The 17,199-nt window shown below is 41.4% G+C and overlaps 1 protein-coding gene across 2 annotated transcripts; it reads right to left on the reverse strand.

Annotated features, from left to right (window-relative positions):
• Positions 1-822: 822 nt before the first annotated feature.
• slc25a19 (solute carrier family 25 member 19) lies at positions 823-14,136 on the reverse strand. Of its 2 annotated transcripts, none has more exons than XM_034191063.1 (7): positions 14,012-14,136; positions 12,240-12,403; positions 6,107-6,262; positions 5,667-5,837; positions 3,802-3,982; positions 3,572-3,702; positions 823-3,473 (listed from the first exon to the last, which is right to left on the reverse strand). In XM_034191063.1, exons 2-7 carry the CDS (start codon positions 12,369-12,371, stop codon positions 3,273-3,275), a joined length of 972 nt encoding a protein of 323 aa, XP_034046954.1. In that variant the 5' UTR covers positions 12,372-12,403; positions 14,012-14,136; the 3' UTR covers positions 823-3,272. The 2 variants fall into 2 exon arrangements, with proteins under 2 accessions (XP_034046954.1, XP_034046955.1); XM_034191064.1 differs by lacking the exon at positions 14,012-14,136 and adding an exon at positions 13,286-13,326.
• Between the last annotated feature and the right edge of the window lie 3,063 nt (positions 14,137-17,199).

Consider the following 17,199-nt stretch of genomic DNA (forward strand, 5'->3'; position numbering starts at 1 on the left):
TAAGAAACAAATTATGTCTCCAGTTATCCAAAAAGAAAAAAAAAAAAAAAAAAAAAAAAAATTAGGGTCAACTTTACAGAGGAGGGTTTTCTTTAACCAAAACATCAAATCTAGTCTTGCATCTCAGATGTACCTTCTGGCAAATTGTAGCTGAACTTTCCGGTCTTTTTTAATAAAACCCTCCTTTGTACCACTTCATGAAGCTGTATAACTGGGGATACAAAATGCAAAACATGTACTATGCACAATTTTTCCAATCACAGCCACAGAAGCCTGTAACTTTCTTTCCTCACTCTTCTTCTTGCATAGTCACTCCGTTTTTGAGAACTGTCTACACACAGATTTACCACAGAGTGCCATTTTGTTTGTATTTCTTCATAACGGATGTAAATAAAGTTCAAGACATTCAGTAACTTGGACATGTTCATGTGTCCATCCCCTGACTTGTCTGAAGAAAACTGGCAATTAAACTGATTTACAGGGGGTTGATTACTTATGCAACCCATCATCTTGGCGCTTATATTTTTAATTAATTTATATCAAGTTGTAGAGCTTTACCTTCAGTTTGAGGCTAAGGAAGATCATTTTAGAAATTTTTATATTGAGAAGCCTGATTTACTTTTTGTAGTTGAAATGCCCTGCAATACACTGGTGTCTGTCAAGGGTGTACTCCAGCTTTCGACTGTGATATATAAAAAACTAAGTTTTAGTTGATTAAGTAACAATAATTCGTAAACATTTAACGGCCGTCTTACTATACCACAATACTCAATTTAACATAACTACATTTACAACAAATCACTACTACTGACATCGCCAAATGATGCAGAGAACCTTTTCTATTTTATTAAATAGGTTAAAAAAAATAAAGCCTTTTCAAATGACTAAAAACCAAAGCTACTTTGTGGGTATAAAGACTGCATAATTCCAGCAAGATTGATTTATTTCAATCAGCAAACTCCTGCAATAACAGAAAATAAATGAATAGGTAAAAAAAAGATACATTAAATACTGAGAAAAACAACAAAAAAACAACCAAACAAAAAACAGGATAATGACCAATAAATAATGAAGTGATTAACATGAGCTTTAAAATAACCAGGATAGTTCACCCAGAACTAAAATGAGAAAAACTAGAGAAGGTTCACTTTATTTTTTATAATTATGGACATTGTGTTGCTTTCACCTTCCAAACAGACATTAATTTAAGAGAATTTGCTACTTTTAGCAGCAATAAAGATTCTTTCCTCCACAAGACATTGAAAACAAACTCAGTCCTCAGGTTGTTCTAAAAATGAAAACCCACCACCTACGATAAGGAACACCCCTGTAAAAATACAGCTTAAAAAAAATAAATAAATAAAATTAACCCATCCTAAAATTTATCATTTTTTGCATTTGAATGACAAAGTGTAGTCATGGTCAAAAGTTTTGCCAATGACAAATGATTTCTCAAACTTAGTTTTTTTTTAAAATATTTACTTTTCATGTTTGTACAGTATGAAGAATAAAAAAATATACAGATTTTGTGCATTTTAAAGGTTTTTATTAGCCAATATGTCAAATCCTGAAAAGAGTCAATATTTGCAGTGCTGAACCTTCTTCTGCAGGACTTTCATCCAGTTTTGCCTTATCAATGCTTGAAATATATCAGTTTGTGGGCTTTTGCTTGATCACTTTTTGATGATGGACCAGTGGCCAAGTGGTTAATGCACTTGGTTTCAGTGCAGAAGGTTCCGGGTTCAAATCCCACCCCTACCACATTTCTCCATGTAATGTGGAATTGCGTCAGGAACTGCATCCAATTCAACATGCAGATCCACCTTGGATTTGCTGTGGCGACCCTGAGTGCAAACAAGGGAGCAGCTGAAGGGACTTACTATAGGTTCTCAATCAGATTACATTCTGGGGACTTTCCAGTCCATGGACCAAAAAAAAACTTCAATGTAACCATTTCCGAGTCACTTTGTTATCACTTTTGCCTTGTGGCATGGTGCACCATCTGGCTTGGAAATGCACCAAACTGTTCCTAGAGCTTCATTAGAAGATGTTTTGATACCATTCTTTACTTATTGCAGTGTTTTGGAGCAGAATAATAGTCAGTCAGCCCACTCCCTTGGATGAGAAGCAACCCCACACATGGATGGTCTCAGGATGCGTCACTGTTGGCCCAACACAACTCATGATCGCATTCAACTTTTCTTTTCCTGATAATCGATTTTGCAGAGGTCTCAAACAGTGGAAAGTGGGCTTCAGAGAAAGCGCCAATCTTCTGCTGTCCAATCTCTGTTCTTACTGAAGAATATTAGTGTGTCCCTGATGTTTTTCTTACAGAGAAGTAGCTTCATTGCTGCCCTCAAGACACCAGACCATTGTCCAAAAGTCTATGGCTTGAGGGGCTTTCAATTAAAGGTTACCATTACTTCAGCTGACTGACTCACACTCTACTCTACTGATGATTATATGACACCAACATGAGGATAATTGATCATTCTGTGCTTTGGCCAAAATACAGTGAAAATTGGGTTTTTGCTATTTTTAATGCCAACAAAGGTCTTTGGAATTCTGGTCTTTGGAATTCTTTTTGTGTCATTGCCAAAACCTTTGGCCACGACTGCACTCAGTTAAGTGTGACTGGATTCTGTCTCATTTAGACAAGACTGAACAAGTTAGTCCTGACTTCAACAGTCCAAAGTTTAGGATGAAAATGTGGTACACATGGGGGGTAGGAAGAGAGACAACAGCACATTGTTATCTCTTTTCCATTGGTGTTTGCAGGTTTGCTCAAAAATCCATGAACAGATTTCAATGATATTTGTTGAGCTGGTAGACAATGTTCCAGGAAATAATTTCTTCAACTGTGGAGGTGATCTGGAACATATTCTGGAAAATGACACCCAGAAGAAATTTGGCACACTGTAACATGCAACTTAAAAAGTTGTGAAAGCACACTGAAATTTGTTGAGGCTGGCAGACATTATCCAGACTGAACATGTGTCGTTGGTGGAGGTATGTGCTCTGAGTGCCTTCTACTTTCTAAAGCAAGCAACAATAAAACAAACTGAAATACCAACACCCAAAATTAAGAAGTATACACACAATATGGATTTCATTACTTGTAAACAAAGATTGTACTGATGCCACAAAAAGGTAGTTCCCCCCCACCTGCATGTAAACAAAAGCACCCGTTAGCTTCAGCTGCACATCAGAATCCTGTTGAAGGTGTGATTACATTTCCAAAGTTAGTGTTTGTTCCACTTCCCTCAGTGTCGTCATCTTTGCCCTTTAGCATCTGTCCGCTTCTCCTTGAGGTTAAGCATAATGCTGATAAAGAATTCATACCAAAAAAAAGTGAAGCCTGTTGACAGCGCTGCCTTCAGCAGACTGGGCCAGAGGCCTTTGAAGAACCCTTGGACGCCCTCCTCTCTGGTTATTTGAAGCATGCAGTGCACGAGGCCTCTGTAACTGCGCACCTGTATGAAACAAGCACAAAGGGGGTAGGGGGGTGAATTACAAGTCAGACTCAGAATATGTGGTGTAAAAATGTAAAAGTGGCGACAGGAAAGCCTACCTGTCCAAACTGAAGTCGAGCCTCCTCAAAGCCGTGCACCTGTAGCCTCTTCTTAAGAAGATCAAATGGGTACGTCAGCGTTTTACTGATCATTCCGGCTGCACTGCCACATAACAGGGTTCTCACATTTCCTTGAATAAGGGACATTAAAAGTCACTTAAACTGAGTGCAACACCATGTGGCACATAAAAAAAAAAAAAAACACACACATTACTTCAGTTTTTACAGACCTCCTGACGTTCTGCCTTTCGGAGGCAGAGCCAGAGTGTTTACGAAAACATTGTAGAAAAAGAACTGCAGTCCAGAGTAAGGAAACACAGCTAGTAGAGTAGGAGACAGGCCACGGTAAAACTTTAGGACCCCCTCTGTGCGGCACATTGTAGACACAGCATGGCGCAAGTTCCGGTACACCTGAGAAGAGATAAATCAACATTAAAGTGGATATGACACCTAAAAAATTAGGTAAAACTGATATAAATATCAAAATATACATACAGTATAGTAAGTTGAAAGTGGTTTTAATTATTATCACTGAGAAATAAAGTTTGTACAGTTTCTCAAAAGTGTGTTTGCTGGAAAGCGCGCTGCTAGCGTTCCATCAGCGGTCACGTGATGCCGTGATGTCACAGCGTGTAGAGTCCCGTCTTTGTCTGTTAGATTAACAACAGGAACAGATGGACCTCAGCATGGACAGTGACGAGATCAAGAACTTTTCTGACTCCTCTTCAAGTGTGGATTATTTCTAACTCGGATCCTGAGGATGTCGCAGCAGTGATTAGACCCTACAGATTGGAGCCGTATCTTTCGGATGAACATTCAAACCAGGAGCATTCTGGCAGCGAAAATCATGCAGACGGTGTTTATAGCGGAGCCGAAGCAGAGGCAAGAGACGTGCCAATTCCGATGGATTTTGAAAGGCTGCAGAATATGGAATGGTAAGGTAGGCTTTGAGTTTTGTTGCTGCTGTTTACGAGTATAACACTAATTACTGTATAGCATTTTCGATTCGAGCGTGTTTACTGCCTTTGTTATTGTTCCGGAGCCGTGATAGTGTTGCCATTACTTGTGGACCACCGTCATTACCTTCGGGTTTTGCCGTTTTCGAGTGCCTGGCATTGCATTCATCCGTGTTTAGTTACGTTATTTTCACGAAAGAACAGGAAATAACGGCGAAAGTTTTGAAAAGGATCGCAGAAAACAATACTGAACATGCCGCCGCCGTGTTTACTACGCAAGTTCCTTGACCATTTCAAGATTATTGTGAACATATTATTTGGGGTTGACATTTTATGTGTTCCTGTGAGTGGTGCAAGAACATGGAGACGGTAGAGGAAAGTGTCTGCTGTCTGGAGCAAATGCGTGTGTGCGAGCGGCAGCCTGGCATTTCGTGCATCACACAACACCACGGCTTTTGATCAATCTGCCTGGAAGGCTAAAACCTTTCGCCCTTGTGTTTGTGCAATATGCAGCGACACACTGGTCAGGCATATCGACAAACAAGTCCCTGAGAGCTATATTTAATCAAAGTTTCTGCCGCTAAAAAAAAAGTGTAAACAACGGCCGCCAGGCACGCAAGCCGATACAGTCTACACGTAGTGACGTATTTTAGGCTTGGTGCTCAGCGGGAAGCTGGTCACGGGGCGTGCACATTTTTCAGTGGTGGGACGTTCAAATGTTATATATAACGGGAGAATCGTGTCCATTTTCCCAAAACGCTTAGGTTGACCGAATTATATAACCTTTGTTACATGTAATAAGACTATGTTGTCTTTAAGTGTCATATCCACTTTAAGTTTCGCCAAAGCCACAAAGTTGCTGCACACATGGACTGAAGACGTGACTGTAGCCCCCCTCCCAAAAAAAAGCCTACATGGAAAATGTACAGCCAAGCTGGAGGGACAAGCTCACATGCAAAACATTTTAGGTAATGTGAAAGCCCAATGTCACCCAACAAAGTGATGCACAATTACTGAATTTACAGCTGCTATCATTTCCATTTATGCATTCCTGACAATTAATGTCATCACCTCCCCAGCAGGAAAGGAAAAAAAAAAAGATTTAGGCCTTGTTCAGACCAGTGAGAACTATTTTTCACCTTGGGTTCTCCCTGGGCTGCAAAACGTGTCCGCAGTGTGTCCAAAGGCTGGCAGACCACCGTCGCAGAGCAGGCGGCCAAACCACCACACACAAAGTGCACTCCAGATGCCTGGCTGTCATACGGCGTTGTCTTGTGGACTACCTCAGTCAAGACCTCAAAACTGGCAAACTGCAAGCAAATATACTTGTCATTATACCTACATCTGCATTCAGTACAGTTACAAATGACTTGAGCATGCGTGCACATAACTGGTGCTCAGCCATGCTAAAAATGAAATGGATGCACAGCAGACAGCATGGAGGAAGTGCTTTTCCTACAATCTGTTATCACATTCCTTGTGGAAAAAAAATGCTTCCTTTCCTGTTTTCTGTTCTGCATCATCCATTTTCAGCACACGAGCACCAGTTCTGTGCAGACGGAATGCATACAGGCTGTACCTGGACGGCTCCATAGCAGATGGATAGCAGTTGAGCAGGGATGTGGCCCTTCCAGAAAGCAGAGAGGCCCTCCTCTGCATGAATGCAGCGAGACGCCTGAAACAATCCCCAATATTTTCCCTCCGGCCTCCGTGAAGACAAACGCTCGATCTGCAACTGTAATGATTTGGGACAAATTTGATTCTGACAATTTGGACACTTGTCTCAAAAGTAATGACAACTAAGGAGCAACTTACACTGCCAAATATCACAGAACTGGCCATTATAATTTGTCAGAGCAGAAAGAGCTATTTTGTAAATAACCAGAATCTGTACCTAAACATACAAAAAAAAAAAAAAAAAAAAAAACACTCCAACATTGAAAGTGCACTACAACAATGCACAAATACATATATTTTAATAGCCAAGTGGTCTCTGTGTGCGTGCATGCCAGTGGTGGGCACAGCTAACCGAAAAGTTAGCATCAATAACAGATAATCAGCTAACTGAAAAGTTATCGTTTATAAAGCTGAACTTATAAACCACCCAAAAATTTATCGGAAGCTACAGATAACCGATAACTTCCAGTATTGTCTCTGGTATACTTGGAACTACAGTGGTCCCTCGTTTATTGCGGGAATTACGTTCTAAAAATAACCCGCAATAGGTGAAATCCGCGAAGTAGTCAGCGTTAGTTTTTACAATTATTATAGATGTTTTAAGGCTGTAAAACCCCTCACTACACACTTTATACACTTTTCTCAAACAGGCATTAACATTTTCTCACTTTTCTCTCCTGTGTAAACACTCTTTTTTCTTCTGGGCGAGTAGATTATAAACAGACACACGCAGAACACAATGCGCGTGCTCTCCCTTTGCTCACTGTCTCTAGGGGTATGGATGCGGGACCCGCAAAGAATCCAAGTCATGGCCACGGAGCTCTGCAGCTGCGGTTACCGAGACCAGTGGATTTTTTCTGCATCAAAACAGCGAGCATAGTCTCTGGACCTGTTGCCATGGCGCAGCTCCGCACAGCAGAGAGAGGGGCGGTGTGAGTGGCCTGCTGGGGCGTTTACTGAGCCCGCAGACTCGGTAAGCGCATCGGAGGCGGTGACAGAAATCGCGGTGATGCCGACCGGTGCCGCGACCGGCCCGCCTGATAAGGACGCAGAACACAATGCGGCGTAAAAAAAAAAAAAAAAAGCCGCGAAACTGCAAGGTTGTGAAAGGTGAACCGCGTTATAGCGAGGGACCACTGTACTAACAAGCTGATTTTGAGTTTTAACACCACGATCGCTTCTGGTAGCATCAAAGGCAACCACAGACCCAAACAATGAGTCAGCACTTCTGTCTTTGTGCACCCTGCCCTCTCTCTCTGCTGGAAGCTCCTGTTTGCTACATAACTTGCAGCAGTGAAGCAGTTGAGAGGAGGAGCGAAGCTTAACTTTACTCAATAGCAGTGTCACCGTGAGGCGGAGGACTTGGAAAATAAAGCAGTGCTGACGTATGGTTTTGATTTATAAATAAAATTAATACCGATAGAATAACTCCATTAATGTCAATTCTGTCATTTGTACAAATAAAAATATATCTTCATTTTAAATAATGCACTAATTCTGAAGTTTTGTAACAAACACACACAGACTGTTGCCAAAGGGATTATGGGTAAATGTGCCTCCGCTAACACTGATTGGTTGACTCATTCATTCTACGTAAAAACCAACACATTAATGTCAGGTGTATGTAAGATATGCCTTTTTTATTTGTAAAAAAAAAAAAAAAAAGCCATTTGCAAAAAGTCAAGTTGTTATTTGACAACCGTCTGATATACCCGGGGTCAAAATAATTAGAACACTGCCATCTACTGCCGTCCAGACGCTCATACTGCCATGAATACTACTGGCCAGTAGAGACCGTGAAAACTTGCCAAAACAAAATTCCATATATTTGAACTTTGAACTTATTTATTTGCCACACAACTCGTCAATAACAAAAACTGATATACAAGACAATTCCACAGTGACATGTGTGACCAAAAAGGGGGTGAGCAGAAGCAAAGCAGATAATCCCTGTCTGCTACGTTTAAGATGCATGGAATTTAATAAACGCAAACTGAATTTCAGACAATATATATATATAAACTCTGGAACAAAGATGACAGACAGTGTTTGACATAAACAGGAGTTACAGGACTCTAAAGAGCAAACAAGAATCGATTGCAATGATTCCAACTGAAAATAATGGAGAAGCAACCTGGGCTTCTTCTGGCATTTTTACATAAAACACAATAGCAACGTCTATAAACCCAGAAAATATATTCACGACAGTTTTAGCCATAATATACAAAGGGTTTAATGCTGTTGTCTGTGTGGAGCCTGATCAGAGCAATGCATTTCTTTTGTTGTGAATGTACTGAGATTACCCATAATGCACCTGGACACAGCATGTCCACACTAAAACCTTCAAAATTAGTGCATTACTTTAAAACTAAAACATATATCTGATATTTTCACTTTATAAAACTTCAGACGTGACGTTAATTTAAATACTTGTCCGAAATTAGTTTGGTTAAAATTTTAAACCATAAGTTAAAACTGTATGCCTCTGGATGAATTGAGTAATATTGCCAGCGTATCAGTATGGGGTCAAAAGAAATGAGCTTTTTCTTTTCTGTGACCAGTTCTCCTTTATCCGGCAGAGGACAGAGCGGTTTCTGCTGGAAACAGCTCTCCCATGTTTGCAGAGGATAGAACTGCACATCTACTACAAAACATCTACTACAAAACAGTTAACAGGTAGGTACTCAACTGATTCTAAACTTAATAAATGTTTGTAACTGTAAAGCTTTGTTCACCACGCCTCCAAAAATGTGTTAGTCTAAAAATTATCGGACCAAAACTTATTGGAAGATAATTGGTCTGATGATGGTTTTCAAAGTTATCTGAAAAGCTAATCCAATAATGAAAACATTAGCTTCGATAATTAGCGGAACTGTGCCCACCACTGGTGCGCGCATATGGCTTCAATCAGAGAAACTGGAGGGAGCTGCCATTTGGTATGCTTATGTATTTTGGGTCAAGGATGAACGCAGTGAAAACAAATTGTTGTGGTTCATATTAGTGTTATTGACAGTGTGTCTGCTTTAAAGACAGTGTGTACATGCAAATCTTTACTTTTAAACTGAAGAGACACTTATTGCTGTATTTTTATGTAAAGACAAAACTTGTGGGGTTTTTTTTCCCAGTGGAGAAGTTCAATATGACGGATGGTGTAGATTTTACCAGTCGCACTGAATGCAACACGGGTGCTCAGTTTATGAGTGAGTCTTACAGTGTTGGTGACGAGTGTTATCGTACATATTTTTCTTGTCAGTTTACCGAGTCTATAGCTATTTTTTCTGCAATGGAACGTGAAGACGTCGTTTTTGTTCCACGGGGTGAGGACGAGCCTGCAGCAGCTGTGGATGAAGCAGAGGCTGAGGGTCAGGCTGCCACTAAGAGTCTCAGAACTCGTGGCCCCACCTGGAGGACTTCTTTGTCTATTAATCGGTGGATAACAGAAACGCCAACATCACTTCAACACCCCCCCCCCGGTGTGTCTTGTGCCAGCCCAAGGAGATGACCATCAAGGGACATATCGAGCCTATGCAACTTAGTCACATGTTAAGAGGAACCACGAAGCCCATACCATCCAGTTTGAAGAAAGGATCAAGACTGGCTCTTCCTGTGGGAAACACAGGCAGTCTTCTGGTAGTAGGTGCAGCAGCCAGTCGTCGTTGTAGCAACCATCTGCAAAGAAAAAAATACCAGCTGGCCCAGCCAGAACTCTGACCTCTTCTTCACCTACGTTGACCTCACCAAGGCCTTCACAAAACAAAGGGTTAGTAAGGAAGGTCTGTGGAAGATCATGGCCAAGTACAGATGCCCAAAGACGTTTATCTCCATGGTGAGACTTCCATGATGGAATGCAGGCAAGAGTCCAGGACATCTGAGTCATTTTTCAGTCTCCAATGGTGTCAAACAGATATGTGTACTGGCAGTCACTCTTCAGCATGTTTTCTGCAATGCTGACAGATGCCTTCAGAGATGGTGATGTTGGAATCGGTTTCAAGCACTGCACAGATGGCAAGCTGTTCAACCTTGGGAGGCTTCAAGTTAAAACCAAGGTCTTGACAGACATCATCAGGGACTTTGTTTGCTGATGACTGTGCCCTCAACACTGGCTCTGAAGTTGATATGCAAGACAGTGTCTACAAATTTTCATTGGCCTCATCATCAGAACAAAGAAGACTGAAGTTCTGCATCAACCAGCCCCTGGGAAACCCTATGTCAAGCCCAACATCACAGTCAGAGTCAGAAGCTCAGCACTGTTAACAAGTTCACCTACCTTGGAAGCACACCATCCCAGACAGTCACCATTGACGATAAGGTGAGTGCCAGAATCGCAAAGGCCAGTGCTACCTTCAGCAGACAACACGCCAGCGTCTAGAAAAACAACAATGGCATCAGTCTACAGAGCAGTAGTGCTTCCCACACTGCTTTATACTAGCGAGACTTGGACAGTGTAGCAGTTCCACACAACGTGCCTCAGGAAAATCCTTAACAAGATAAAAATCAGTGTCAGGATTCCAGACACTGAGGTACTCGCTCAACCAGACATGCCCAGCACCTACACCATCTTGATGCAGACACAGCTGCGCTGGTCACACAGCCTGGATGCCAGACAATTGGCTGCCAGAGACTGTTCTACGGTGAGTTCTAGCATGACAAGCATCCCCAGGGAGGACAGAAGAAACACTTCATGGACACTTTGAAAGCCTCACTTAAAGCGTCTGATATCAGCCCTGACTCCTGGGACCACCATGGACAGAGGCAGATGGTGCTCCTCAGTCCACAAAGGTGTCCAGCTGCATGAAACCAACAGGACTGCTGCAGAAGAACAGAAGAGATGAGCTTGGAAAGACAGAGCCAGCAAGCCTCCTGCCGCCCCCCTCATCCACGGACCCCAGTGTCCCCGTACTTTCTGTGCGCAGATTGGCCTCATCAGCCATCTGCGTACTCACAGATAGGCCCATCCGCCCACAACCCCTGGATGACAGTGCTTCTCATCAGAATGATGAACACACACAATACCTACTTCCTTCCACACTGCTTTGATTCCTTCCTTCCCCCTTGTCCACAAGCTCCAAATACCTAAACAATGCATGGCATTTGTAGCTACTGACAAGTGTTATTTACAAGGTGGATGAAGTCAGAACATTTTACACTCCTGTAATAGACTGACATTTTCTGTACGATGCTGTGCACTCTGTTTCGGAACAAGCCTCTATGCTAATGTGTCAGATAAGCTGCTTAAGCCTGGTTCACACGGCAAGATAATTAAGCTGATATCGGACCCGATCTTCCCCTTCCGACAATCTTAAGGACGCCCCAACAATTGTGATGATGCTAAAGATAATCTTATCAGATATTCCTGCCGTGTGTGGTGTGTTAAAAGTGCTTTGATCTGCTCAGAAGGACATCAGGATCACTCCGATCGCAAATCGGGGATATTCAACATGTTGGGTTGTCTTGGCCCAATATCGCCATGTGTGGCATCCTCCAACCACAAACAAGCATGCAGCCAATCAGAAAGCAAGGTGACAGGCGCACGGAGCGAAATCCAAAATTAAAACAGCCTACCAGAAAGTCTGGTGGTCATGCTGTCTCCAGTCCTTTAAAGAATGCCTTTTCTTTTTGTATTTTCTTTCCCTCTCTGTTTTAAATAGTCCACAAACTATCTCCATCTGTTTACTCTGAAGTCACGTTTAACCTCGAGAGATTTTGTGAGATTTCCTGTCTGACCTGTGAATGCTCATGTGTTGACTTCACCGTGTGGCTGAACACCACACACACTGTACGACCAAACCTGTCAGAGCTATGATTTTAATTTTTTTATTTCCACGTGTGTGGTCTCTCAGGATTTGGAAACCTACAGATAATTTTAAAAATCTTGTTGTGTGAACCAGGCTTTAGAAATCTCAAATTTCTGTCTCTTCAGTGAGTTTAGGGAAAGTCTGAACTTGAAAACTGGCATTCCAGAATTCTCCACCTTTGAACATTACATGTAACAGATTCATGCCTGAAGCAAATTGTCCTAAGAACATCATCATTACCTGAAATCTGATTTTAATTACATCTAAAGGACTGATTATGGCTCGGGTGACCATCCCAGCAGCTGATCCAGACAGAGCTGCTTCCTGTGGGGACAGAGCTGAACCCTGAGTCCCAGGAACGTAGCCCACCATATCTCCAAGTCAACCTCGACTTCTTGTTAACACTGTGGGCAGAATTGGTGCAGAAATTAAAGAATTTCAGCATGTTACACAACAAGTCTGTTTGTCCATTTCACACAATGTTACAGGGTACCTCAGTTGTCAAAAACAGCTTTTCTACTTGTTCCAGACAACTCAGTGTGTTCATGACAAGGCTTGAATTTGTAAGAGAAATGAAGTGTTATTTAAGACCAAATTAGTTGAATTCATTATATAATTAACATTTGAGATTTATTGTACCACCATTTGAACTTTTGTCTGAAAAGCAGATTTATATTGCCTGTACCTTACCCTCCCAAATAAAATTCTATTGTACAGTCTAAAAAAAACATGGTAACAAAGCATATCAATAATTGTACTGCGCAGTTAAATATATTAGGGGTAAAATTGTGCAGAGGTGAACGGGGGGGGGGGGGGGGGTGTGTGTCAAAAGCACCCCATAAACCTAGAAATAAAATGCTTTAAGCCATTTGAAGACTTGTTCAATTGAAATTTGTATGATTCTTTATAATTTTCAACAACTGCATATACATGTTATGTGACTGAGTCTGCCAATATTTTCAATTTGGTTTGAATCCCACTCATGCTACCCCTCCGTGTCCTTGGACAAGACACTTGATCTGCATTCTGTCAGCAGTCCACAGTTACCACCCTTCGCCGGGGACATAACTTGTGCTGGACTTGCATGGATAAATAGGAAGTCACAGTGGACATGTAGAGAAAAGGTACATTACTGTGGACAAACAGAAAGCCACTGTTGACAGACAGTGGAAGCATGGAGCCAATACATGAGGTCACTATGAACAAACAAGATGTCAACACGGACATAGTAAAATATGGACAAACAGGAGGTCCCTAGTCCCATCCATTTTTCAACACCCACTTACTGCAATTAAGGGTCACAGGGGGCTGAAGCCTATGCCAGCAGTCATAGGGTGTGAGGCGGGGACACCCTGGACAGGATGCCAATCTGTCACATGGACACAGAGGCAAACAAACACATTCACACCCACACAATTTAAAGTTTCCAGTCCACCTAACCTGCAGGTCTTTGGATGTGGGAGGAAGCCGGAGCACCTGGAAGGAACCCACGCAAACACGGGCAGAACATTCAAACTCCACAGGTGAGAATTGATCCCATAACTTTCTTGCTGTGAAGCAAGAGTGCTAACCACTGTGTTGCCCGTCACTAGTCCCATTTTAAGAAAAGTAGTCCATTGCATAGATGAAGTCATTTACTACACATTTTCTTTGCAGTTACTGTGGATTTTATTTACATTTAATGTGTACATTTCCATTTGATGTGCATCTTGTTTCATTTCTTGTATTTGTGTATTCTGTTGCCATTTTAGCTGCATTTTTTTATTTATAAATAAAATGGCACATCACTATCAAATTCTGCCATTCTTCACTAAAATATCTTGCATAACTCTGCCCTGCATCAATATATCTTGTGTTACTAAAATAAAAATATTCAAAACACTTGTAATTTGCTGCTAGCAAGTACATACAGGAGTACATAATGAAACCGGCAAAAAATATGAACCACAAAGCAAGGTCAACGCATTTGTTCAGCGATTACAGTAAAGCGACACAAGTGATGAGTCCCTTACCTTACAGCAAAAGTTCTTCATGAGTGCAACACTGAAAAAAATAAAGCTAAAACCATTTTTATTAAATGTATTTTAATGTAGCACAACACATTCGACTAATTCGACTTCTTCACGCTCTTTGCTAGATTGTTTTTGGCGGTCGTCAAATCTGCTTGAAGGTACGCTACTGCCATCTATCAGATTGGAGGGTGGAACAGCAAAAATCCATCACAACTACATGTTGAAGAAAGTTAGTGCACAATAAACTAGTTTTAAAATAACTTAAAAATGATTAATCAAGCCAAAAGGAACCTTCAATAAGTTAAGACTATTTGAGCTGCCATGACTTATTCTAAAAAAAAAAAAGAATAGTTACACTTTCAAACCTAATATTTATAAAAATCTCTAAAGGCCACATTTATTTTCCCTCTGATTGCAACAGTATATGGCTTGGAAAGCAAAAATGCTTTGTGTGTGAATTAGTCCATTGCTTGTGTAAGCAATATCTCAGTGATAATAAGTGTCCATCCTGACATGCATTCAGATGTACAGGCAGAGAAAAAGCATTCTTTAAGGACTTTCTGTTTGGGAGACAAGTGCCCTCTGTTATGATTTATCAAAGAGACAATACAATCCAAGATGCAGGCAACAATGAGTCAGATGATGAACTGCAAAAAACCCAAGGCGATTTACTGTTTCAAACAAGTGACATTAAAAATAGGGATAAAGGGTCCAAATAAAACAAGAGATCTAATCAAAGAGTACACACGCACACTGAATAGAGCTGCTACAGGAGATGACATACAATTCTCAAAGTACTTACAAAACTCAACAGAAAGACGCAACATGACACCAATGTAAGCAAAGTGAAAGAACCAACCATAAGAATAGTGATGTTAAGCTCGAGTCAGTCTGCTCGACACAGCATCGAGCTTTTTGAACAGAAGTGTCAGTGAGCAGCGTTTCGAGCACGCCCCCATCACGTGACCACTGCGAGCGAGGCCTCGTTACGTCACACCACGTGTCGAGCTTCGCATAATCTGGGCGTTTCAATGCGACCCGCCAAGTATTTAAATGAGATCTGAATCGCAGCTCAAACCGTGGGTTTTTGAGAGGAGGAGATTGCTAGAGACACTGTTATTGCCAATTACCACGTGAATCTGAGCCAAGTAAAGCATTAGTTTATGTTTAGGTCTAGTTTAGAGTTCATTTAGTACATACACATAGGATCTAACATAGACAGACACACACCACACACAACAGGCATCCATTCATATACAACATTTATTCACACAGTACATCAACATAGGTTATAGGTTAGACTATATATTATAGGTAGATCAGAGACTGAGCTGAGTGACTGAAGAGCTGTGATTTTGTTGAAGTGAAAGGTGTGAGAAAGGCGAGTGTGTGTGAGAGAGTGAGTAGCGGTGAGGAAGGGACATGGAGGAGCCAGTTCCAAAAAGAGCACAATCAATTGCTTGGGAGCGCTTTGATCTAATAAGCCCCAAAAAGGTCAAGTGCTTGATTTGTGCTCAAGAGTTGAGGTACAGTAACAATACGTCTTCAATGCTGAGACACCTGAGGTCCAAACATCCCGAGACATCAATGGCCGTTGCTTCTGTTGCTGCTCCTGGAGCAGGAATCAGGCCATGTAAGCTATATTTGATTCTTTATCTAAGATTTAAACATTCTCATAAACAAAAATAGCTCAGCGTGTCATACTGTATTTCTATTAAAGGCAGACAAGCTGATTTGGATGAGGCACTAGTGGACTATGTTGTGGAAGATTCACAACCGTTCAAAATAGTGGAGAGCAAAGCCTTCAGGGCTTTACTACAAAGGTTTGACCCAACATATGCCTACCTCCAGAGGAGAAGACCCGCTCAAATACTGGGCAACACGAGTCGCAGTCTATCCCAATTTACAGAGAATGGCAAAAAATATTTGTCAATGCCAGCAACATCAGTGCCTTGCAAGCGGGTCTCCTCCAAAGCTGGAGAGGTGGTGAGGCAGAAGAGGAGCCGATTAAAGTCCAGCACCGTTGACATTATTCTTTTTTTGAATAAAAATTGTTGAAAGTTGCACAATCACCATCTCCTATCCCCTCTATTCTAATTTAGAAATTACAGTAACATGAGCACCAGTTGCAGAAGCACATGCCTTCCTCACTTTTCCAGTCACACTTTATCCAAATATAGTTTGAGGAATGATAACACAAATCTACATATAGTCTACAATAAAGGCTTTCATAACCATTATGTGTGCACCTGTAGGGACTATTTATTACATTAACAAAGACACAATAATACATATGACATTTTCTTTCATTATTATTATTTTTCAAGAACAAACCACATCAGTCATGAATTAATGCAAACATTTGTCAGGGCACTCGCTCAAGGTCATTCTCAAAGCAATCCAGCAGATGTCACCCTTCAAACTGTATTAAACGCGCAGTGTGTCGATTTTCAGCCAGTTGTGTTGCAGTGGCTCATTGGTTCATGAGGCTTCGAAATTGCCATCATTACATAAGAGCAAGCAGAGGTTTAAATACACACAGGGGTAATGACACAAATGGATGACAGGTGAGGGAAAAATAATCAACCACAGCTGGGGAAGAAAACACAGGAAGAAGTTGTCTCAAACAAACAAGCACAGTCAGACTACCAAAATAAAACAGGAATAACAAACTACAGTTGAAACAGTAACAAAATCATGATCAAAATAAATCCAGGGAAGAGACACAATAACAATGGAAACCAAATTGCAGAACAGTGACGAAATAACCAATGACAGTCAAACAGACATGAACGCTCACATAGACATGGATAACTCTAGGAACGGTCACCAGGGGGAGTCAGAGGAAAGGACGCAAACCCCAAACGCAAAACCAAAGACAGTCACAAGGGGGGAGGCAGAGGATAAGACAGTCAGACAGGCAGTGGCGGTTCTACACTGAATCAGGCGAGACCCAACTGCATGTTTGTTAAACAACCAAATTATGTCGTGAGAGTTAACAAAACTAGATTAATTACATATATCTTGTAATTTGTTAAAGTGTACAGTGCATCACATGCCTGCTTCATTCTTCCTGTCATTTTGGCACTTGATGATCCACAGAGAAATGTGTCGCAGAGGTCTGGTTCTGTGCTGTGTCCTACGTGGACTTTGCCCCGCTAGAGGAGACGCTGTGGAGCCAAACAGCA

Source organism: Thalassophryne amazonica, chromosome 16 (genome assembly GCF_902500255.1).
Source record: "Thalassophryne amazonica chromosome 16, fThaAma1.1, whole genome shotgun sequence".
Classification (NCBI taxonomy): Eukaryota; Metazoa; Chordata; class Actinopteri; order Batrachoidiformes; family Batrachoididae; genus Thalassophryne; species Thalassophryne amazonica.

Excerpts from the sequence above, each read along its gene's own strand:
- slc25a19 (XM_034191063.1), bottom strand. The coding sequence starts at position 12,371 with ATGGTGGGCTACGTTCCTGGGACTCAGGGTTCAGCTCTGTCCCCACAG. Across the intron at positions 5,838-6,106 it reads TCTGCTATGGAGCCGTCCAG|TTTGCCAGTTTTGAGGTCTT; the intron begins GTACAGCCTGTA and ends ATTTGCTTGCAG. Across the intron at positions 3,474-3,571 it reads CTCGACTTCAGTTTGGACAG|GTGCGCAGTTACAGAGGCCT; the intron begins GTAGGCTTTCCT and ends TGTTTCATACAG.